We start from the raw sequence: 25545 nt of genomic DNA, 5'->3' as shown, positions 1-25545 counted from the left end.
CTATTAACTGCTACTGGGAGGAATCGGTCCCAGTTTCCTTATTTTTAGAATCAGGAAGGCAATCACAACCACATATCAACAATGTGACACCGGCTTATTAGATGTGGTGCATAAAATACAGAATCTTGAAACATTTTTATCATTATCTTTAATTTCCAAAGCCTTTGTGTTTTAGCCAGTAAAGGCCATCGTTACTTGTCTCACATCAAATAAATTTTCAACTGTTAACTTTATTCCAAACTTTACATCTGTTTATCTGTGAATAAATAATGTTGTCACACTATATCTGTGTTCTTATTTCAACAAACAAAAAAGAGGAGCTTTTGACCGAGTGGCATGCAGCAGCAAGAGGAAGTAAAAACACTGTGGTTACTGTGAAAAAAAAGATTTTTTCAAACTTTATGTCTGTTCACACTGAATAAATAATGTCTTCACACTATATCTGTGTTCTTATTTCAACAAAAAAAAAAAAAAGGAGGAGCTTTTGACGTTTCACCGAGTGGCATGCAGCAGCAGGAGGAAGTAAAAACACTGTGGTTACTGTGAACTGAAGAGCACACTGGAATGGTCTTTCATTATCAGTCTTTTATTTTTATCATGAACAAAATATGCATTCACCTGTGTCTTCTTTCTGGTAAGTTATTTATTTAACTCGGGGAAGTTCACAGACCATAGTTTCAACTCAAACCTGCTCAATGATATGCTGCATTTATTTGATTCCTTTTTAAATGTCATAGTGGAAAAAGTGGTACTTTGACTTTGCAAATTAAGAACATGAACATGAATGCACTTCTTTGAATTTTTCTGGAATGTTGACCAAATGAGAATTTAAGTATGTTTCCTTGATTTCCATTTGTAGTGATCAATACTGTGGTGACAACGTCTCTGTACGTAAAAGGCCATGTTGGAGAAAATGTCACATTCACGTGTTCAAACTGGGCTATTGCATTTGATGAAAAGTCTTACGTGAAGTACTTCTGTAAAGCGCCGTGTACACAAGAGAAACACGTCCTCCTCAGAGTGAAACCTGGGACAACTGCATCTAAAAGCAGATTAATGCTAAAGAACAGTGAAGAAGGTTTGTCTGTGACAATCACTGACCTCCAGAGGTCAGACTCCATGGATTACTATTGTGGACTGGACAGAAATGGCCTTGATTCATACATCAAGGTGATTCTGGACATTACAGATGGTACATTTATGTTTAATTTCCCATCAAATTTGCATTTTATTATTTTCGTCTGAAGTGATACGCTGAGTTGACTGTTGAATAAATTTGGTGTCTGTTGTTTTCAGCTGTCCCTCCACCTCGCACAACAACTCCTACCGCAGTCATCATCATAGCAACTGTTGTAAACACTTCCTCTTTGTCTGTAGATGGATCTGTGATAACTACCACTGAAGAAGTGACAGAGGTCACATTTACTGAAGATGCAAATTCTACAACAGTATCTACTACATCTGTGAAACAAAGACCTGGTGAGTGTGTTGATTCTGTGGTAACTGGCTTTTATACCCCTGTCTTGTGGCAGCATGAGGAGCAAAATAGTATGTTTACCTCCCATGAAGAAGTTCTTGCCCATCTGGAGTTGGAACAAGAAGTGCATCGACTGAGAATCTTGTGCCAAATCAATGTGCAGATTCAAACCATATCTGCTGCAGTGTCCCTGAGCAGAGAGAGACCAAAGAAAATTAGCCGTCTTTCACTTTACAAAGTGGTGCATAATGCACGTATCATCGCTGATGCAAATATTTTCACAACCAGCACTCACATCCTCTTAATCATGATACTTGTTTCATGTGTGCGTGTTGCTCTAAAACTCAGCTCCAGAGTGCAGATAAAGTTTCATAATGTTTCAATGTTTTCTTGAGCACTCAAAATGTTACTGTGTGCACACAAGACATAATTATTTTACATCTGCGATGTACCAACTTGCCATGGATGCAGAAACAATTGAGCAGTGGCGGCTCAAGTTATTGTTTATAAGGCTGTGTTATTTATGTCTCCCCAAGTGTAATTTACAGGTGTTTAAAATCAATTTTAACATTTTTGATTCACTGTGTCCCAGGCACTAATTCACGGGGCACAGTGAAGCAACTTAAAATATAATAAAAAAAAAAAAATACGATTACAAAGATTTTTTCAAAATGTGCAAACCTCCGCCAAGGCCTTGGGGTCACTGACGCCATAACATCTACACACTGCAGAATCATTGAACCTAAAAAAGTCTAACAATGATGTTTGCTCAGTAGTAAAAAAAATTTAATCTGCTGTGACTGGATAGCATGTATTCTTAACGCTTGGCATCACAGTTTATTGCAACTTGCACCTTTCCCAGAAGCTACTGTCATCTGAGCACTGATATTGATATTGCATGTGCTTATAGACAAAAAAAAATAAGAGACAACATTCAATTTATTATTCAACTAAACTGCAAATATATGATTTTTTTTTAACATTTATGAAACACTTCTCTAAATAAATAACAGTAAATTCTGAAATAGAACTATTTTTCACTGACCCTAAAGAGATTCCCTCCTTGGCACAGTGATCTATTCAACAATTCAGTGTTACAACCAAAACTATGATACATACACTTTTCTTTCCTTTATATTTGACATCCTTGACCATGAAAACATACCACTAGAACTTAGAATCACTTTTATGTCTTTATTAGTTCAAAAGTTATTGTATAAAAACGATTTTTCGGTAATGGCGGTTTTCTTCTGGATCTAGCTCCATAACATTTGAAGCTACATCAAATCTGATGACACCTTACTGAATCAGTACAGATTCAGCTACAATTTGGTGTTAGTTGTGCATCTCTAGCTTCATTTGTCACCTCACACTGACACATTTTCTATTTTCCCTATATTTTTGCATATTCTGAATCACCAGATCCGGAATCCGGATCCAATCATCACCAAACGTTATTGTTTGATAGAACATTTGACTATGTTACACCCTAATTTTTTTCAAGCCTTTCTGCCTTGTTTTTGTGGAGTTAGAAACTAGAATGTCAAAATGCCCCCTATCCCGCAATGGTGAAGAATCATTTAAAAAATACCTGGATCCAGATCGTGATCCGGATCACCACTAAAATTTAATAACTTGTTCCTCTTGTCATTTCCAACCACTCCACAAAATTTCATCAAAATCCGTTCAAAACATTTTGAGTTATCCTGCTGATAAACAGACAAACAAACAAACAAATTCGACCGAAAACATAACCTCCTTGGCGGAGGTAACTATAATCCAGCAAACCAGCTATGTAATGTGTGAGTGTCTTATATAATGATATAAGTCCTTTAGAAACTATTATAAATACAACTGCCATAATTTAATAATCACATGTGGCCCGGGTGCATGTGACACACGAGTCATGTTATCAAATAGCAAAAAGACATAACACATACACATCAGTTGGACGGAGTAGTCTTCTAACTAATAACAATTTTTTGGGCCACCTTTCCTCTGTTGTGAGAAATAAATACAAAGAACCTGACATCCACAAAATGTACTTTTGATAGGAATAAAATGACTTCACTTGCCACTTAGTTTACCTTTAATGTATCCAAAAATGAAACACTAATTTATAAGGGGGATGTCTTTATGCATAAAAATATGGTATAACTGCTGCAAATCTATATGTAGTTTTGCAGATATAGCTACTAATTCACTGTTCCCCGTGATGCCCAGGTGTCCCCTATTGTTCAAATTAGTCATCCGGGAAATGTGGCATTGTTTTGTCACCTCATGTAGTAATACCATCAGTAATAGCAGATAGCAACACAAGACAAAGATTTCCCTTGACACTAGTGGACAGCTATGTCCAGTTCATCGCATATGTTATAAAATTAAAATCCTCAGCTCTCCAATAACTAAGATGATCAACATCTACGTGGTCATCTGTTAAAATGCCGTCAAATAGAAAAAGCAGGGCATGGTTCTCCATTTTTTGCATTCTAAGAAACCAACAATTCTCAAGATTGCGCCCAGTGAGTCTGTGTGATAAAGCTTTTTCAGAACGTGTTCCTGTTTTTTTTTCTTTGCTCAGAACATGCACTGTACTGGTTGACGGGTTTGATCATTTTGGTGACATTACTGATCGTCCTACTGATCTTTGCCAAGAAGACTGTGCTGAAAAACCAGAGTAAGACACACATTAACACATATGCATATACGAGGGCTGTCAATAAAGTTACGGTCCTTTTATTTTTTTCAAAAACTATATGGATTTCATTCATATATTTTTACGTCAGACATGCTTGAACCCTCGTGCGCATGCGTGAGTTTTTCCACGCCTGTCGGTGACGTCATTCGCCTGTGAGCACTCCTTGTGGGAGGAGTCGTCCAGCCCCTCGTCGGAATTCCTTTGTCTGAGAAGTTGCTGAGAGACTGGCGCTTTGTTTGATCAAATTTTTCTAAACCTGTGAGACACATCGAAGTGGACACGGTTCGAAAAATTAAGCTGGTTTTCATGTGAAAATTTTAACGGCTGATGAGAGATTTTGAGGTGATTCTGTCGCTTTAAGGACTTTTCACGGTGCGAGACGTCGCGCAGCGCTCTCAGCCGCCGTCATCAGCCTGTTTCAAGCTGAAAACCTCCACATTTCAGGCTCTATTGATCCAGGACATCGTGAGAGAACAGAGAAGTTTCAGAAGAAGTCGGTTTCAGCATTTATCCGGATATTCCACTGTTAAAGGAGATTTTTTTAATGAAGACGTGCGGACGGGTCCGCGCGTCGGGACGCAGCCGCCGCGACGCTCCGCCACAGGAAAAACACCTCTGTTGAAAAGCCTTAAGGACAAGTTGGAACATGTCCTGCCTGTTAAACAATTTCTCATATACTCACTCCACTGAAAGCCATCAAAAAGCCGCCTGGATTTTACAAATGGTTATCAACACGGAGGTGTTTTTCCTGTGCCGCCTCACCGCGTCGGCTGCGTCCCGACGCGCGGATCCGTCCGCACGTCTTTCATTAAAAAATCTTCTTTAACAGTGGAATATCCGGATAAAATGCTGAAACCGACTTCTTCTGAAACTTCTCTGTTCTCTCACGACGTCCTGGATCAATAGAGCCTGAATGTGGAGGTTTTCAGCTTGAACAGGCTGATGACGCCGCCTGAGAGCGCTGCACGACGTCTCGCACCGTGAAAAGTCCTTAAAGCGACAGAATCACCTCAAAATCTCTCATCAGCTGTTAAAATTTTCACTGAAAACCAGCTTAATTTTTCGAACCGTGTCCACTTCGATGTGTCTCACAGGTTTAGAAAAAATTTTGATCAAACAAAGCGCCAGTCTCTCAGCAACTTCTCAGACAAAGGAATTCCGACGAGGGGCTGGACGACTCCTCCCACAAGGAGTGCTCACAGGCGAATGACGTCACCGACAGGCGTGGAAAAACTAACGCATGCGCACAAGGGTTCAAGCATGTCTGACGTAAAAACATATGAATGAAATCCATATAGTTTTTGAAAAAAATAAAAAGGGCCGTTACTTTATTGACAGCCCTCGTACATATATTCCTGGACAAAATTATTCGCACCCCTGATTTTTCAAGGACAGAAGTCACAATAACTTCAGAAATAAAGACAAATGAGCCAGGTTTTGTAAAATCCGAATATTTAGTAAACTGTGTACAGTGCATCTAGAAAGTATTCACAGTGCTTCACCTTTTTCAATTTTCACATTTTGTTATATTACAGCCTTATTTCAAAATATATTGAAATTCATTTTTTCCTCTAAATTCTACACACAATACCCCATAACAACAATGTGAAATGTTTTTTTTTTAGATTTTTGCAAATTTATTAAAAATTATTTTAAAAACTTAATAAATCACACGTACATAACAGCCTTTGCCATGAAGCTCATAATTGAGCTCAGGTGAATCCTGTTTCTACTGATCATCCTTAAGATGTTTCTACAGCTTAACTGGAGTCCACCTGAGGCTATTCAGTTGAATGAACTTGATTTTGAAAGGCACACACCTTTCTACATATAAGGTCTCTCAGTTGACAGTGCATGGCAGAGTACAAACCAAGTATGACATCAAAAGAATTGCCTGTAGACCTCCGAGACAGGATTGGCATCTGTTGCATATTCTGTGACAAATCTGCCCATTCTAGAGTGTACTTTAAAGCATGGTGGTGGCAGTATCATGCTGTGGGGATTTTTTCAGCAGCAGGAACTATGAGACTAGTCAGGTTTGAGGGACAGATGAATGCAACAATGTACAGAGACATCCTGGATGAAAACCTGCTGCAGAGCGCTCTTGACATCAGACTGGGGTGACGGTTCATCTTTCAGCTGGACTGTGACCCTAAGTACACAGGCAAGATATCAAAGGAGTGGCTTCAGGACAACTCTGTGAATGTCCTTGAGTGGCCCAAGTACAGCCCAGACCTGAATCTGATTGAACAACTTTGGACAGATCTGAAAATGGTTGTGCACCAACGCTCCCCATCCAACCTGATGGAGCTTGAGAGGTGCTGCATAGAAGAATGGGTAAAACTTCCCAAAGATAGGTGCGCCAAGATTGTGGCATCATGTTCAAGAATACCTGAGGCTGCAATTGCTGCCAAAGGTGCATCAACAAAGTATTGAGCAAAGGGCATGAATACTTATGTACATGTGATTTCTTTAATTTGAAACAAAATTTGAAAAGAAAAAGCTTTTTTCGTGTTGTCATTATGGAGTGTTGTGAGTAGAATTTTGAGTGAAAAAATAAATTAATTCCATTTTGGAAAAAGGCTGCAACATAACAAAATATGGAAAAAGTGAAGTGCTGTGAATACTTTCCGGATGCACCATAAGGTTACTGAACAACATAAGTAATAATCAATCATAATCAGCCCCTTTTTATGCTGTTAAAACATCATTCATTAGTTCGGGCCCCTTCGCACATAGTATGAATGTGGCCGAATTGTGCATGAAGCAGGAATCATATGCACTACGTGTAAAACTGGAGCTGCCTCCAACGCTTCGTACACCTGTTGCTACAACATTTTGTACACACCAGTGGCTGAAAGACAGAGGTGTCCCTGTGAGAGAGCATTTGATTCCTCTCGTGGCAGTTGTTGCCAAATTCCAGGTGACACACATGAACATCTAGGCGCCGCTCGCTTGGCACTTAGGAAATGTTGTGGCCATTCGCGCGATAGTATGAAAGAGGTCAGCAGATGATCACTTTCAAGCTGGATGTAAAATTTGTCTAAGTGCCCCCACTAGTGTGAAGTTGCCCAAGTACACATGCCAGAGTGTCGGCTCCCCCCAGAACACGTGTGGGTGTGTTTTAGCGCGCCAGCGCCCACCACTCTACCCCAACACATGGCATGCGTGTGGTTCAACCCCCCCGTTGCCTTCCGCAGGCAAGGCGCCTCCCATCTGATCACAGAGTGACACCTTGGTCTGTGCACTGAACGGACAGGGGCATGGCTGGCTGCTATCTCTGGTCCTGGACGTCACAGCTGCAGAACATTGTCCACCATGATGCGTGTGTGTGTGTGCTTACTGTTGTCACGTGAAAATACATTAAAAACATGTATCACTTTTGTGACAGGCTGGAGAGCATGCACAGTGCGCACATTGACAGCATGACACACTGAAACGGACTGTCAGTTCATGTGGACACACAGCAGGTGATCTGAATGTCACATCTGTCTGACAGGACATGCGCGCGGGCCCGGCCCGACACGGACGTCCTGTGAGCGGCGCGCCGCAGGGCCATGTGACAAGCCAACATTGTTACAAATACGCCACTTTCAGTCACATATCAGCAGAAATACGGCGTAACAAATACTGTTTAGTCAGTTATCACGGCGCTGTTTTCTGTTTTTAAGAAATGCGTTTATGTCCTTGATTTTAGTAATTTCAGGCTGCTGTTATAAGACAGTGATTGTAGCGCAGTGGCAAAGTTTCCGTCTGTTAATCAGAACTTTTGTGAATTGTTGGTGCAAATCCCGTGAGCAGCATTTATTTTTTATTTAACCGTGGGGTTCTTTATTGCGTCCCCTTTTATTTAATATGTATATGTCACAGACATGAACAAGCTCTTCTTCAGCATCTCATCACGTCATTAAAGTCCTTCAGACTTTTTTTTTTGAGTAAATGCTTCAAGGGAGCATGCGCATGGCAAAAACCTTTCAGCTGCTGGGGGTGGGGGGGTGCCCTGCCTTTTTTAAGGATTTTTCTTTATTTGCCAGTCACATGCCTGGAAAAGCTCCTCCCCATCTAACCATGTCCTTTAGGTCCTTCAGACTTTTTCAGTAAAATTGTTTTGGGAGCATGAGCATGACTAAAACTTTTCAGCTTGTGGGGGAGCTCTGCCCCCTATACTCCCCACCTTTTTAAGCATTTTTCTTTTTTGCTTTTCAGCTGACCCCCCAATTACAGCCCTCTTAACCCCCTGCCACTTTAAGATTTTTTTTTTTTATTGTAGATGTAAATTAATATTCAAAGTTTTCAGCTAGTTGACAGTAGGGCTGTACAATATGGCCAAATTATCTTGTTTCAATATTGTCATATAAATTGTCATGTAAATGTCACTTATATACATGCTGTCCATATTCTAACAAAACAGCAATAATACCACACTCATTTTTACACTCATCATAAGGTTAGGATACTGTGCCCTCCAAAAGTATTGGAACACTTGTAATTTCACACATTTTAATTTGTTTATGCCATTTTAAATACTAGAAATACAAAAAAGAATTAAAATTTCTAAAATTATCTTCCTCAAACTAAAACTGAAAGCAAAACTCTAAAACAGTTTTATTGCCAGTTTTCTTTAGACAAGTCAGAGGATGGAAACATGAACAATATGTCTTGGACTTTACATCAATTATGAAGAAATACAAAAGTTTCTTTCACCAAAACATCAAATCTAGGCTTTCATCTCAAATGTACTTTCTGTCAAATTATAGCTGAACTTTCAGGTCTTCTTTTTAGGAAAATCCTCCTCTACACCACTTCATCAGGAAGCTGGATTTTAGATTTGCTTTCAGTTTGAGTTAAGGAAGATAATTTTAGAAAAAAAAAGTAATGTATATATATATATATATATATATATATATATATATATATATATATATATATATATATATATATATGAAATAGAATAAACAAATTAAAATGTGTGAAATTCCAAGTGATCCAATACTTTTGAGGGCAAATGAGAAACACTGAGAAGCAGAATCTTACTTTTTATATATAGTGCAGCAGATAAGAAAATATTTAGAGTGGAATCCTGCAAATGGTGACACAAGCATCAAATTTGGCACAAATAATCCATAGACATGAACTCTTTAAAAAAATAACAATAAAATTGATTGGCCACTGTAATTTCCAATAGGCAGCCAGGTAGGGGTCAATTGAAGAATTACACAGGGGTCAAAATCAGGGGTGGGCAACTTGTTCCAGTAAGGGCCAAGAGGGTGCAGGTTTTCTTTGCAGCCACTGATTCCACCAAGTGATTTCACTGATTAACTGATTCCATCTGCTCAAAGCAGCGCTGCCGTTCGGCATAAGCAGACTACGCAGCTTGCGTGGGGCACCAACCATGTTGCACTAGTTTGCAGGGCCTCCAATTGACTGAAAAATGTGTTGAAATTATTACATTATTACATTTCAAAAACAATATGAATTATTTATGAATAGGCCCATCGTTTTTGTCTTTAAACATTGTGTAGGCCCCTACCCCATTACTTAATTGGGCAAATTAACAATTTTTTTGCCTAATATAAAGCCCCCATCCACCCCCGCCCCGATTCCCTGAAATGGTACAGCTCTGTTTGCGTCTTTCTCTGTTCGCTGTGTCGCCTAACCAGGGTTGCCAGATGTGACGATTTCCAGTCCAATAAATGCTCAAAAATGCATGGAGGCACTAAATCCTGCGCAATTTGAACTGATTTTTAAAATGTGTGTGGCAATTCTATACAAAAAAACTCGTCCAGTGCCATATTGTTACCCTAAACAAACCAACTGGATGGGAAAACACCCAATCTGGCAACCCTGTGCCTAACTGAAGTAGCACTGCTAGCCCGCATTCGTTTCTGACGCAAGACGACAAGTTGCCACTATGCCACAATTAAACAATGAAGTGACAGCAGGAGTCTGGAGCTGAAAAACGGAGGAAAAAGAAACAAAAAGATGATGCCCATGCATCCCTTGCTGGTAAGTACGTGTTAAAGGTTTAGATTGTTTTGATTACTTAATGTTCAGTGGTGCTGCTTAAGTTAGGTTGCGTTGGCTTTGCTGATTTGATGTAGCTTTAAACGCTAAACTAATCTGGATATTAAAAGGCATGTGGCACGTTTGCAAATAGTTGGGCAGTGTAGTTTGAAGATTTTGAGTGCCTTGTAAGTCAACAAAGTCCTAGTTAGCCGTCAGTGCACTACTTAGGTCCAAATCTATTCTGCCTGACAACATGATCAGACAGCAACTATAAATTTGACAGGCTGATAAATATACCAAGAATAGTGAGAATAATTTCAGAACTTTTATTTAAGGCATATATAAGGGGGGGGGTTCTCTTGTATGGCGGTGGGGGGGCCTCCCTGACCAGTTATGCTTAGGGCCTCCAAAACCTTAGCAGCGGCCCTGGCTCAAAGTGATATTAATCTGTGAAATCACCTGGTGGAATCATTGGCTGCATAGAAAACCTGCACCCTCTTGGCCCTTTCTGGAACACGTTGCCCACCCCTGGTCTAAATTAAAAGATGCTTCAGTCATATAGAAAACTACACCACATTATTTGCCTGATCATAAAGATTCCAAAAAAACGTAGTTTGGACTATCTGTGACTGAATGTTATGGAGTTACGAGGTAAAAGCAGCAAGAATGGTGACAAAGGTCAGATTCAGTTTGTACAGGGGTCAAACGTTAAAGTTGCTCCATTAATTTTGCTCCAGCTGTATTTGTGCTGAATTTGATGCTTGTACCACCATTTGAAGGATTGTTTCAGTTATCTGCTGCTTAATAAGCCACAAGAACAAAGCTGCTGTCTTAGTTTAAAAATGTGTACATAAGGCCACCTGAATTAAAGGAGAAATGGTAGTAGAGAAGCTTGAATCTTCGACTGGACTGGGTTGCTTGACGCGAGGATGTTTCGCTTCAAGTCGCAGAAGCTTCCTCAGCTAAAATTCTTGCTCTGGTGGTCTGACTTCTGTCTTGACTCTTGTAGAGAAGAATAATCAAGAAGTCACAAAAGCTGGAGTTTTAAACCTAACCAGACCCCTCCTACCGAGAGGCAGACTGCTATAGGCTAGTGACTAAACAATTGCTCTAGTTAGCACCCTCCTAATAACAGGGCAGCTGTCCCTCTCCTGATGGCTCCCTTGACGACTCTGCTGATGACGTGAATCACTCATTACCATGAACAAAAGACTGAAACTGCTTTGACCTGAGTACCCCAATGTAAACAGGGGATAAAGCATGTCTCAGACCCCCTCCCTGGTTAAGGCTGGGTTTCAGATGTTTCACAAAGAATGCCTCCTTGACCTCTCTCTCAAACCATTTCTTCTCTCTGGCTAATATTTTAACTTCCTTGTCCTCAAACGTGTGGTTATTGTCTTTAAGGTGGAGATGAACTGCAGACTGAGGTCCACTGGTGCCCTCTCTGCGGTGCTGGTATAGCCTTTTGTGTAAAGGTTGCTTAGTCTCACCTATGTAGTGTTCGTTACAGTTTTCCGACATCTGATAGAATACACTACATTGCTCTGTTTGTAACTAGGGATCCTGTCCTAAGGGTGAACTAGGGTGTGTCGAAGCATCCTGATCACCCCGAGCTTGTGTTCAAGGGGGTGGTTTGTCCCTGGACAAAGTGCAGAAGTCCCAGAGAACAAAGAGACCAGATAGACAGGAGATGGAGACAAGAAGAAGAGGAGTTGTGTCTCCCTTATTTAGCAGGAGTAGGGGAAAAACTACAGAGGATCTTCAGACAGCACAAAAAACCAGTTTACTTTAAACCGGTTAACACCTTGGGACAGAAATTAGTTCACCCTAAGGACAGGATCCCTAGTTACAAACAGAGCAATGTAGTGTATTCTATCAGATGTCAGGAAAACTGTAACGAACACTACATAGGTGAGACTAAGCAACTTTTACACAAAAGGCTATACCAGCACAGCAGAGGGGGCGCCAGTGGACCTCAGTCTGCAGTTCATCTCCACCTTAAAGACACTAACCACACGTTTGAGGACAAGGAAGTTAAAATATTAGCCAGAGAGAAGAAATGGTTTGAGAGAGGGGTCAAGGAGGCATTCTTTGTGAAACGTTTGAAACCCAGCCTTAACCGGGGAGGGGGTCTGAGACACGCTTTATCCCCTGTTTACAATGGGTACTCAGGTCAAAGCAGTTTCAGTCTTTTGTTCATGATAATGAGTGATTCACGTCATCAGCAGAGTTGTCAAGGGAGTCATCAGGAGAGGGACAGCTGCCCTGTCATTAGGAGGGTGCTAAATAGAGCACAATAGGTGCTAATTAGAAGCTATTGGTTAGTCACTACCTATAGCAGTCTTCTGCTCGGTAGGAGGGGTCTGGTTGGTTTAAAACTACAGCTTTTGTGACTTCTTGATTATTCTTCTCTATAAGAGTCAAGACAGAAGTCCAGACCACCAGAGCAAGAATTTTAGCTGAGGAAGCTTCTGCGATTTGAAGCAAAACGTCCTCGCGTCAAGCAACCCAGTCCAGTCGAAGATTCAAGCTTCTCTACTATGGAAACCACCTGGACAACTGAGAGCCTACACAGAAATAAAGGAGAAATGCTGCTTTTAACAACCTGGACCTCATTTCTGTCATAAAATACGGTTGTTTACTCACCAATATAAGTTGGTGTGATTAGAAGTCCATAGTTTCAAACGACATGTTCAGTTCAAAATCTGGAGCAAACATTTTTCTTCTTCTACTAAGGTGGATTAGAACTTTTTGTGGTACACAGCACCAACTACTGGACAGGAGGAACCTAGCAGTCAATGTGACCCACTGATTTGAAAATGCAGCTCTTTCAACCAGATGTGTGGTGCTGTGACATGTCAATCAACTGTGTCCAATAAATAATAATAATAAATTAAATAATTAAGTATTTAATTGTACAAAATGTATTCTTTGCTTATTTCTGAAGATATTGTGAACTATGCTTTTTTAAAATCACGACTGCCAATAATTTTGACCAGGACTACTGTAAACTGTAATATTTTTTGTAAGTCTACTTCATATGAACACATACTCTAAATGCATTTTAGCAACTGTATCCAGATATGAGGGTCAACAGGAACATTCAGTACAGGTGAGTATTCAGTTCAGCTTTTTGTACTCTGACACATACAGAGAGATGCTTGAATGCTGTCTTCTAGCAGTATGATATATATCAGCTTTTATATCAGGGTCTGAGAGGCTTAAATATTAAAATTTATAGTTTTAGCCATCTTTGTTTTATTTCTTCCTCGAGGAAAGTTAATTGAAAATGCTTTTAAAACGGTCAGACTATTTGAACATTCGTAAAATGGTGCCCTTGAACTCAATGTTAAATTCATTTACCACCTTAAAACCACAGAAAAAATGGCAGTATACTGTATGAAAAGCAGTAGAAAGCATACCTTCTCTAGAACAAAGAATCCAAGCCCAACATTTCTGAAATAAATACAACAAAGACGTGAGATAGTCTCCAGGTTAAAGTATACCTTGCTCACTTCCCAATGGCATCACATTTGGGCAGGGCTAAAAAATTAAAGTCCTTCTCTGAAGATGGACAGCAGACTGGCAGAGGATTATCTTGATGGGTCAGTGCCCGTTTTTTTTTTTTTGTTTTTTAGCTTGATAACAGCTACAGCGTCCTTTGCATAAAATATGCATGAAATAAATGGTGGCTCTATGGCACAAACAGCTGTGTAAAATGGGGAGGGTGTGAACAAAGATGAAGACAGATAGTACCAAAAAAAAACCACTGGGGAAAGAGATGAGTAGAGTATGAGTACAACAAACAAGACATTCCAGATTCACATCTCTTCACACAAAAGGCCTGAAAATCAGTCGTAGAGTGTATCCCGAAAAACTTCAGCAATGATAGAATGCGATAACTGGTATATTTTGGTGTACTACAGTATAGATGGTACATCTCTGTGCCACAGGGGGTGCATATGTCAGTGGCTGGTACTGAGGTTGAGCTCAACGCACCACTGTGCAATAATCATAATGTTTAATCAGCATCTTGATCAGCCGTACCTGCCACATAATGTAGATAGATTACCTTGGGAAGGATGAAGTGCCAACTAACACAGATGGTCACAAAGTTGTGAACAAAATTTGAGATAAAAGCCTTTTGTGTTCATAGAAGAAATCTTTAATACTTTACTTAATATGAACAAAAACAAAAGCACTGCAGTCAAATTTTTGTTGAGTGTAAATTCCTTGATCAGAGATTGTCAACTAGATCAGGCTGAGGAAAAGCTTACTAAATGAAGCATGACAGAAAAAAAATGTCCAAAAACCAAGCACAGAACAGATGATATAATCATGACAGCTTCACAGAGGGTAAAATAACCATCCAACGTTGATCTAGTATTGATCCAGTCAATGTAGAAAATAAGCTTAATTTGAAAATTGGATCAACGTAGAAATCCAAATATTGGATCAACACAGATATTCAATGGAGACATTCAATATAATATTCAACTCTTTATAATAATTGTCAAAATAAATAACACATTGCTGCTTTTGTGCAAAGAAATTTAAATTAAAGATACTACCACATTGGGAGATTACCATTGGAGCGACATTGATATCATGTTGACTGGCACAAAACATGACACAAATATAAAACTATGTTGCTGCAACGTTGCCATGCCGCTGGTCTGTCTCAGTTATCTTGTTGTTCTTATTACTACCTTTCTAAGTATTATTTTGTTTACTTGTGTGTGTTTTTTTCTTGTCTCACTCCTTCTTATTTCAAGGATGTTGAATATGATAAAATCAGAAGTGAAGACCAGCAACCTCAGAGCCCAGCTGTAGTTGATTCTACAGTCCAACTCTCTGCAAGCAACACAGGCGTGAACCTGAATGATCTCTATGCTAACACGTCTCTGTACCAGTACACAGAAGTATCATTTGTTCAGAATAGTCTGCTTTCAGAAAATGGGTTTGCACATTCCATCATAAACCCAAAGGTCACAGCTAATCCAGTCAGGGAATTTACAGAAAGCAGAGTTACAGCTTCACAGGATAACACAACATATTCTGTTGTTCAACACAACCAGAACAAATCTGAACCATCTCAACACCAAAACAGTGATTGTCTCTATTCCATGGCAAATCTACCGCAAGCTACCTGATGGAGAAATAATATATAAATAATGAATGTATATGAGTTCAATGGTACAAATATTTAATTTAGTGAAAGCTGCTTTCACTAAATTAAATATTCATTCCATTGAAAGAATGAAAAATCATTCATTATTTGTTTTATATAACAGCGAAAATAGATCCTTGTCATTTGATATTTTATTAATTTATAAATCAAATCAAATCAATTTTATTTATATAGCACCAAATCACAACAAACAGTCGCCCCAAGGCGCTTTATATTGTAAGGCAAAAGCCATACAATAATTACAGAAAAACCCCAACAGTCAAAACGACCCCCTGTGAGCAAGCACTTGGCGACAGTGGGAAGGAAAAACTCCCTTTTAACAGGAAGAAACCTCCAGCAGAACCAGGCTCAGGGAGGGGCAAAACTAAGGGATGGTTTCAGGGTCACCTGATCCAGCCCTAACTATAAGCTTTTTCAAAAAGGAAAGTTTTAAGCTTAATCTTAAAAGTAGAGAGGGTGTCTGTCTCCCTAATCCTAATTGGGAGCTGGTTCCACAGGAGAGGAGCCTGAAAGCTGAAGGCTCTGCCTCCCATTCTACTCTTACAAACCCTAGGAACTACAAGTAAGCCTGCAGTCTGAGAGCAAAGCGCTCTATTGGGGTGATATGGTACTATGAGGTCCTAAGATAAGATGGGACCCTGATTATTCAAAACCTTATAAGTAAGAAAGAAGAATTTTAAATTCTATTCTGGAATTAACAGGGAGCCAATGAAGAGAAGCCAATATGGATGAAATATGCTCTCTCCTTCTAGTCCCTGTCAGTACTCTAGCTGCAGCATTTGAATTAACTGAAGGCTTTTTCAGGGAACTTTTAGGACAACCTGATATAATAAATTAACAATAGTCCAGCCTAGAGGAAATAAATGCATCAATTAGTTTTCAGCATCATTCTGAGACAAGACCTTTCTAATTTTAGAGATATTGGCGCAAATGCAAAAAGCAGTCCTGCCATATTTGCTTAAAATGCGCATTGAAGGACATATCCTGATCAAAATGACTCCAAGATTTCTCACAGTATTACTGGAGGTCAGGGTAATGCCATCCAGGGTAAGGATCTGGTTAGACGCCATGTTTCTAAGATTTGTGGGGCCCAGTACAATTCAGTTTTATCTGAATTTAAAAGCAGGAAATTAGAGGTCATCCATGTCTTTATGTCTGAAAGACATTCCTGCAGTTAACTATTGGTGTGTCCCCTCTGGCTTCATGGATAGATAAAGCTGGGTATCATCTGCGTTACAATGAAAATTTAAGCAATGCTTTCTAATAATACTGCCTAAGGGAAGCATGTATAAAGTGAATAAAATTGGTCCTAGCACAGAACCTTGTGGAACTCCATAATTAACCTTAGTCCGTGAAGAAGACTCCCCATTTACATGAAAAAATTGTAATCTATTAGATAAATATAATTCAACCACTGCAGCGCAGTGCCTTTAATATCTATGGCATGCTCTAATCTCTGTAATAAAATTTTATGGTCAACAGTATCAAAAGCTGCACTGAGGTCTAACAGGACGAGCACAGAGATGAGTCCACTGTTTGAGGCCATAAGAAGATAATTTGTAACCTTCACTAATGCTGTTTCTGTACTATGATGAATTCTGAAACCTGGCTGAAACTCTTCAAATAGACCATTCCTCTACAGATGATCAGTTAGCTGTTTTACAACTACCCTTTCAAGAATTTTTGAGAGAAAAGGAAGGTTGGAGATTGGCCTATAATTAGCTAAGATAGCTGGATCAAGTGATGGCTTTTTAAGTAATGGTTTAATTACTGCCACCTTAAAAGCCTGTGGTACATAGCCAACTAATAAAGATAGATTGATCATATTTAAGATCGAAGCATTAATTAACGGTAGGGCTTCCTTGAGCAGCCTGGTAGGAATGGGGTCTAATAGACATGTTGATGGTTTTGAGGAAGTGACTAATGAAAATAACTCAGACAGAACAATCGGAGAGAAAGAGTCTAACCAAATACCAGCATTACTGAAAGCAGTCGAACATAAAGATATGTCTTTTGGATGGTTATGAATAATTTTTTCTCTAATAGTTCAAATTTTATTTGCAAAGAAAGTCATGAAGTCATTACTAGTTAAAGTTAAAGGAATACTTGGCTCAATAGAGCTCTGACTCTTTGTCAGCCTGGCTACAGTGCTGAAAAGAAACCTGGGGTTGTTCTTATTTTCTTCAATTAGTGATGAATAGTAAGATGTCCTAGCTTTACGGAGGGCTTTTTTTATAGAGCAACAGACTCTTTTTCCAGGCTAAATGAAGATCTTCTAAATTAGTGAGATGCCATTTCACCAGTGAAAATAGATCCTTGTCATTTGATATTTTATTAATTTATAAACAATTTACATTTTGGTGTTCCACTGGTGCTTAACAGTCCAACACGAACTTTAAACTGGAGTCCAAAATTGCAACGATGTACTCCATGATGCCGTGCACTAACTTTGTGTACTTCCTGAGTCCAGCAAAGGAATCACGTCAGAAATTTGTCCAGCTTTCAACTTTCATCCTAACAGCTCTTCATGCCTCCAGATGGCTTATAGCCCCTTCACACATAGTACAAATTTGGTTGAATTGCACATAAATTGCACATGAAGCAGGAATCGTATGCAAAATGTGTAAATTCATACCTGCCTCTAACACCTCGTACACCTGTTGCTACAACTGTTTGTGCACACCAGCAGCTGAAAGACAGAGTGTGCGCTGCGCGAGCCCATCGATCCCTCTCGTGGCAGGTGTTGACCAAATTCCAGGTGACACACATGAACATCTAACACCGCTCGCATGGCACTTAAAAAATGTGTGGCCATTCACACTATCATCACGAAAACAGTCTGCAGACAATCATTGTCACGCTGGATGTGAAATTTGTCTAAGTGCCCCACGACTTGGAGTTGCCGAGTGCACATGTAGCATGCCAGAGTGTCGGCTCCCCCCACAACACGTGTGTGTGTGTGTGTGTGTGTGTCACACGCGCCCCCCCCCCCCCCCCAACACATGCACACATGTGGTTCCCCCCCCCCCCCCCCCCCACAGGCGAGGTGCCTCTCATCTGATCAAAGACTGACACCTTGGTCTGTGTGCTGAACGGACGGGGGGATGGCAGCTGTTGACAACTCTGGTCCTGGACATCAGAGCTGCAGAACACACACCGTGTTTTGATGGACATGCACGTTTGTGTGCTTGCTGTCCTCACACAATACATAAAAACATATATCGCGTTTGCGATGGGGTGGAGAGCATGCATATTGACAGGGTGTTCCAGCTGGTCAGTTCATGTGGACATGCAGCAGGTGACCTTAACATCACGTCTGATTGACAAGACAGTGAGTGGCGCACCATAGGACCATATGACAGGCCAACAGTACGACAAATATGCCACTTTCAGTCACATATCACCAGAATTACCCGTACCAAACACCGTATGGTTAGTTATCACTGCGCTTTTTTTTTTTTTTTTGAAAATATGTTTATCTGCTTGTTGAGTTTAACCATTTCATGCTCCTGTTATGAGACAGTGATTGTAGTGCAGTGGTTAGGTTTCTGTCTGATAATCAAAGTGTGTGGGTTCAAATCCCATGTGTGGCTTTTTTTTAACTAGGGTTATTTAACTGCGGGTTTCTGTATTGTGTCCCCTTTTATGTATTTGTTGGGTATTTTCTCCTCCAAACATTCTTAAAACCTTTGATAAGACAAACAGAGTCAAGAAACACCAGTGAGACAGAAAGTCAAATTAATCACGCGCGGAGTGCGGCCAGGCTGTACACCAAGGCTACACTAAAGTCTGGCCTGTGCTCCCGCTGTTTTTATTAGAGAAGCCCTCATTACATCATAAAACTTGTCCTAAGGGGGGGGGGGTGCAACGCGAGACAAGTTTCTTCCCGTAACATAAACACATACGTCAATAAGTGCAGCTGTAAGGAAAAACAGTTTCTTTCTTTTACTCTTATCGTCGAAGGTCAGCACATCCCGTTCGTCTGTTGCAGTTATCAGCTGTTGTGCATCTGCCTGGAGTGTCCTGGTCTTCACACTCAGCATCACATCACAACAGTCAAAACAACCTTCAGTTCTTTTACTCCCAGTTCAGATTGACCCCGTCATGCTTCACTCCCAGGTCGTAGCGGCTACGAAAACAAGTTGTATATAATAATAATAAGTACATCCAGCTCTTCATTCCAGTTCAGATTGACCCCAGCATGCTAAAACAAGGTTGAATAACACGTACATTCTCGGGGTTAGGTGCAAACAGCACAACACCGTTCTCATGAGAAAGAAGACAAAGTACAATGTTTAACAGTGATAACATATATACAAAAATCTTTAACATTCCCCTCCTGTTTATCGCCTGTTAAACATACAGTAGTAGTTTATCACCTAGCTTAGCACTTCTTTTTGAGATTTTCACTAAGAGGTTCATCATGGTATGTTCTATAGGCTTACACCCCAGAGGTGATGTCATCATTGTCACCATCATCGGTGTCTGGGTCATCATACTTCCATGGGTCTGGGTACAGGTCATGGGAGTCATCGTCCTCCTCGGTGTCGTCTTGCCCCAGGAGTGGATATGATGTTGGTCCCCTCCTGGTCCTGGACTTATTTGCTGCGGTTATCATTCTATTTACAAGGCCTCGGAGACATGGAATACAACAACATCCACACAATGTTAGAATTGCAGCAAATACTGCTATAGACACTAATAGTGAAGAAATCAAAGACCTCCATCTTCCCATCCCTTCCAGCCACAATCCCAGCCTCGGTGTTTACTCCACTGTGCTCTTTCATCTTCCTGTCAACGTCCTCAGCCCGTCAATGGCTTGAGTGAGACTGCCGTCTGCAGCGTGTTGTTGGGAATGAATGTGCAGCATTGTTTCTCCGAACAGTGGCACAAACACCTCCTTTCTCCGCCAACAACATATCCAGAGCATACCGATTCTGGAAGGCCATAAGGGACGTGGCTTCTAACTGTGAATGGACAGCCTTAAATCCTTCCTCAGTCCATTTCCTAATTTCTGTACATTGTAGTGGATGTAGTTTATTCTGTCCACGTTTTTATTAATTGAACACCACCAACAGATGGAAGATTCGAATCCAGCTGCTATTTGATCAACCAGTTTATACTCGTCAGGCACTCCTCTGGGGGCTCCTATTGCGTCAATATATGTTGGATTTCCTACTCCTTTCCACTCTCTTTTTACTCTATGTCTGGCTATGCCTTTCTGCCAATCTCAGGAATGAGAGAGGCCTGCATATGTCGTAAACGTCTTCAGGGGTCATGGGTATGGCTTTAACTGGTAACAATAATGATATTAATGCACAATAACCTGACACATTTCGTGGCAGTCTGTCAAAGATTCTGTTATCACCACACCACCACCATACATCACTATATGGTACAGAGATGACCACAGAAGCTTTTCTAGGAATGCAGGCTTGTATACCAAATCGGTACGCATTGTTCCTATCACAGCTATGTACTGTGTCATTTATTATCGGACTGGGGTCTTCGTTACTTCTTTTTGGTCTCTGCAATCTGCGGAGGTGATCCTTATTATCATGTCCCGTGCTTATGGCTTTTAATAATAAGCCCAATCCAAAAAAGAAAAGTAGCATAACAAGGACTGTCCATGGGGTCCAGAAACCCTCGTTCTTTTGTTTTTTTTCTTTCGCCATTTCTGCACACTACAGCACACCTATGTTCAGAACAGTGGCTTCTTAATGTCTTCTGCTAGCTTTCGTGTCTAACCTGGATCTTAACACCAAGCTCACACACTATTACTAGTCTTGTCCTACTGTTCTTACTGTTTGTCTGTGTCTGCAGAAATGACTTTCTTACAGTGAGTCAAATGAATCCATGTACTTCTTTCCCCAATTTTCAAGGCTGTGGGTGTTGTGAGTAGTACTTGATGGGGCCCTCCCATTTAGGTGAATGCCAGTGTTTTCTCTTGATGCTTCTTATCAACACCCAGTCTCCAGGTACCACTTTAGGGTCCTCCTGTGGAGAAATGGGATCATCAGTGTTTGGAACTCTCCCTCGTTGTCCTTCTAACATTTTTCTCATGTAATCCGCCAAATTGGCTCCTCAGGTACATCCCAAATTTGCCCATAATATGGCAATCGATATTTTCTGCCAAACAATGTTTCATACGGTGTCAACCCCATGGTACTAGTTATGTTTATATACATTTTTACCAAATCTACACAATGTGTCCATGGTCCTGCCTGTTTCCTCCATTGTCTTTCTAAGTCTGTTTTTTACTGTTCCATGTCATCCTTTCCACTAATCCGGCGCTTTGTGGATGATAAGCACAATGATTTTGAGATTGACCTGTAGCGCTTCTCCTACGTATTGCACTATTGTATTAACAAAATGCGCTCCATTATCTGAATAAACTGTTTCTGGTATTCCAAATCGTGGAATGATGTCTTTGCACAATGCCTTAGCCACTGTAAGTGCATCTGCATGTTTTGTAGGGAACAATTCTACCCATTTTGAGAAGGCATCAATTACGACTAAACAAAATTCCTTCCCTTCATGTTTACTCAGCTGTATATAATCCATGGAATCACTTGAAAGGGATATTGTGGTGTTGGAAATTTGCCTCTTTGGGGTCTCAAATTGCCTTGTGAGTTGTGTTTTGCACATATCATGCATGCTCTACAATGCTGTTTTGCATATGCATCGAACCCATAAAGACAAAAAATAGATTGCAATTGCGATATCATACCCCCTGATGAGACATGCGTCACGCCATGGCTCATAATAGCTGCCCATTTAAACATATTTTTTGGCAATATGGGTTTCTTTTGTGGGCATACGTACAAATCATTTGCATACGTAGCTCCTTTATTTATCCACATCTGTTTTTCTCTTTCAGTTGCCTGCTGTTGCATGTCAGCAAGCAGTGTACGACCTAAATGCAAATCTGGAGTGGTGTCCTGTACAACAAAAATAGAAGAAGCCGCTGCTGCCTCTTTTGCTGCTCTGTCAGCAAAATCATTTCCTTTTGAAATACTGTCAGAGCCTTTGGTGTGAGCCGCACATTTGCATATAGCAATTTGGTTAGGCAATCTCACAGCCTTCAGTAGTGCAGTTAGGAGAGTGGCATGAGTCACTGGCTTTCCAGATGATGTCACCATTCCACGCTCTTCCCACAGTTTTGCAAACACATGCACTGTGCTGAAAGCGTACTGGCTGTCTGTATAAATTGTTACAGCCGTACCTTTAAACAGATAGCAAGCTGCAGTTAAAGCAACTAATTCAGCTGCTTGTGCTGAAAATGACGATGGCAATGAAGCAGAATCCAATACTTCTGAATTTGTGACAACAGCATATCCAGATTGTGTTTGTCCATAAGCGTTTTTAGTGGAAGAAACATCCACATACACAATTGTACTGTTTGGGATGGGTGTGTCCTGGAGGTCTGGGCGTGCTTTCGTACAGACTGTAGCTACATCAAGACAATTGTGCGGCTCACCATCCTCAGGTAAGGGTATCAATGTGGACGGATTCAATGTTGTACAGCGCTCTACCGTAAGGTGTGGTTGTGATAATAGCAAGGACATGCACGAAAGATGTCTTGCTGGGGACAAAAGGCTCATGTTTGTCTGCAACAGAAGTGCAGAAACTGCATGTGGAACTTTCAGTGTCAACTGATGGAATAGAACAACATTACTGCTACTTTGAACAGCCATAGAGGCTGCAATAACAGCTTGTACGCATGGTGGTAGAGCACTTGCCACTGCATCCAATTTAGATGAGTAGTAGGCAACTGGCCTCAATTTTGAGCCATACACTTGAACCAAAACACTAGTCATGAACTTATTCTTACAATCAACTGTTTGAATGAATGGTTTACTATAATCTGGTAGTGCCAAAACTGTGGATGACACTAATGTTTGTTTTACTTTTACAAAAGCTTCCTCAGCATCTTTGTTCCATTCCAACACGGTTGACATTGAAATATCATCCTTGTACATCAAATCAGAAAGTGGGCTAGTCAATTCTGCATAGCAGGGAATCCATGCCCTGCAGTAATTAGTCAGTCCAAGAAATGACATCATCTGCTTTTGGTTTGTGGTTTTGGAGCGTGCAAAATTGCTTCCTTCCTGTCAGACAGGATCGTGCGCCCTGTGGCTGATAATTCATGTCCTAAATATTTTACTTTATCCCTACACAACTGAACTTTGTTTTTACTCACTTTGTGGCCATTATCAAATAAGAAACATAATAATGCTACTGTGTCAGTTATGCAGTTTTCTCGTGTGTCAGAGGCAATCAAGATGTCATCAACATACACCAATAGTTGGCTATCTGCCGGTGGAACAAAATTGGCTAAACATGCTGACATGACTTGAGAATAAATAGTTGGACTCTCTGCGTAACCCTGCGGTAATCTGGTGAATGTATATCGTTGTCCCTTAAAGGTAAAAGCAAACCAAAAGTAACTATCTGGATGTACTGGCACAGAGAAAAATGCATTACTTATGTCAATTACTGAGAAACTATTAGAATTTGGTCTCAGCGAATTTAACAAGGTGTGTGGATCTGGAACGCATGGTGCTCTTTTAATCACAGCAGGATTTACTGCCTGCAGATCTTGAATCATTCTCCACCCCACTGAGGGCGGAGCCTTTTTTACAGGAAATATGGGTGTGTTACATGGTGAATCTGGACATTGCACTATTACTCCTGCTGTTAATAAATTCTCTACTACTGGCCTGATTCCTTCAATTGCATCAGGTTTCAATGGATACCGTCTTACACATGGTCTGTATTCTGTTTTTGGTCTTATAACTACAGGTTGTGCATTTTTTATCAGTCCTACGTCTGAAGGACCTGTTGTCCACAATCCTGATGGTACCGAAGAGAGAAAATCATCTTCTTCAGGACTCAACTGAAACACTCAGGATTGTGAAGTGGACACATCAATGTGTGTTCCAGCTGTCAGCACCAATGAGACATTAACTGGCACTTTGTACAATTTAGTTGATGGACTGAACTCCGTTCGTGGTCCAACTCTGCTCCAATCAGTGGCTGACAAAGCTGTTATGACTGTCAGTCCCAATTCTTGCCATTCTGTCAAATATGGCTTACAAAGTGACACATGCAAAGGCATACCTGTGAATCTCAATTTTAAAATGTCTTCAGTGGCACCTGTCACTGTTATGACAGCTGTTGAGTTGCCATCATGAATCAAATCGGTCATTGTCAGCTTCACAGGTGAAACGTTTTTCAATTTGTTTTCATAGTCACCATCCGGACCTGGAGGATCTTTATGCCACATTGTGACATGCAGGTCAGGTGGTGACATCTTTTGTTCAGGATTTTTTAGTAGGGCTGTCGCTTGCAAGACGACATCTTTACCCCATCCTGCAGCATCTTCTTCTGAAATGTCAAATGTATAGTAATAGTGGAATGTGGGGTCATCGCTTTCTTCTCTTACCATGTTAACGCCTCCTGTGCGTTCAACAACTAATTTCCCTTGTTCCACAATTATGGACAAGCCCAATGCAGTCAATCCGTCTCGTCCTAAAAGGTTAACTGGACATTGTGGCATGTTCAACACTGACATAGTACATGTCAGGCCAAATGGATCTGCCAACGTTATGGGTTTAGTGATAGGGACGTCTGATGTTTGTCCATTTGCAGAGCGAACCCTAAAGATTTTGTTGCTTAATTGATGGACAGGTATGTTGTCATTACATGTGGTTCTACATGCTCCTGTATCACAAAGGAATGTCACTGGTCGTCCATTTACCAACAAAGTCACTTCTGGTTTTGGTACCGGATTTCCCAGTAAGGCACACAGATCCATATCACAATCAGACTGCCTATCTGATGTGGAATCATGGATTATGGATTCTAGTCATTGTGGATACTGTGGCTGCGGAGGATTATTCCGTTGTGGAATTCCTCCTGCTGCTCCCTCAGTAGGTGGATTCGGACAATTTCTATACATATGTCCCTCTCTCCCACAGTTCCAACAAATCAGGGGACCACGTGGTGGCCCTCCTTGTCTGTGCTGCTGTTGTGGTTGCCATGGTCCTTGACGTTGTGGCTGTCCACCTTGTCTGTTTTGCCATGGCTTTTGGGGGCGTTTGCACTGCTTCTGCTGTCTTAAGTTACCCTGTTGGTAACATATTTCATCATCTCCGTGTGCTACATACA

General features: G+C 40.6%; 1 protein-coding gene across 1 annotated transcript; it reads left to right on the top strand.

Moving 5' to 3' along the window:
• Window positions 1–548: 548 nt before the first annotated feature.
• LOC117526594 lies at window positions 549–15334 on the top strand. The gene is made up of 6 exons (XM_034188653.1): window positions 549–634; window positions 860–1192; window positions 1378–1479; window positions 4059–4154; window positions 13250–13293; window positions 14957–15334. The coding sequence occupies exons 1-6, from the start codon at window positions 565–567 to the stop codon at window positions 15332–15334; spliced, it is 1023 nt and encodes a 340-aa protein (XP_034044544.1). The 5' UTR covers window positions 549–564.
• Window positions 15335–25545: the final 10211 nt, after the last annotated feature.

This window comes from Thalassophryne amazonica, chromosome 15, assembly GCF_902500255.1.
Source record: "Thalassophryne amazonica chromosome 15, fThaAma1.1, whole genome shotgun sequence".
Lineage (NCBI taxonomy): Eukaryota > Metazoa > Chordata > Actinopteri > Batrachoidiformes > Batrachoididae > Thalassophryne > Thalassophryne amazonica.
Note: the sequence above shows the minus strand (reverse complement) of the source record. Positions and strands in the feature narration are given on the sequence as shown.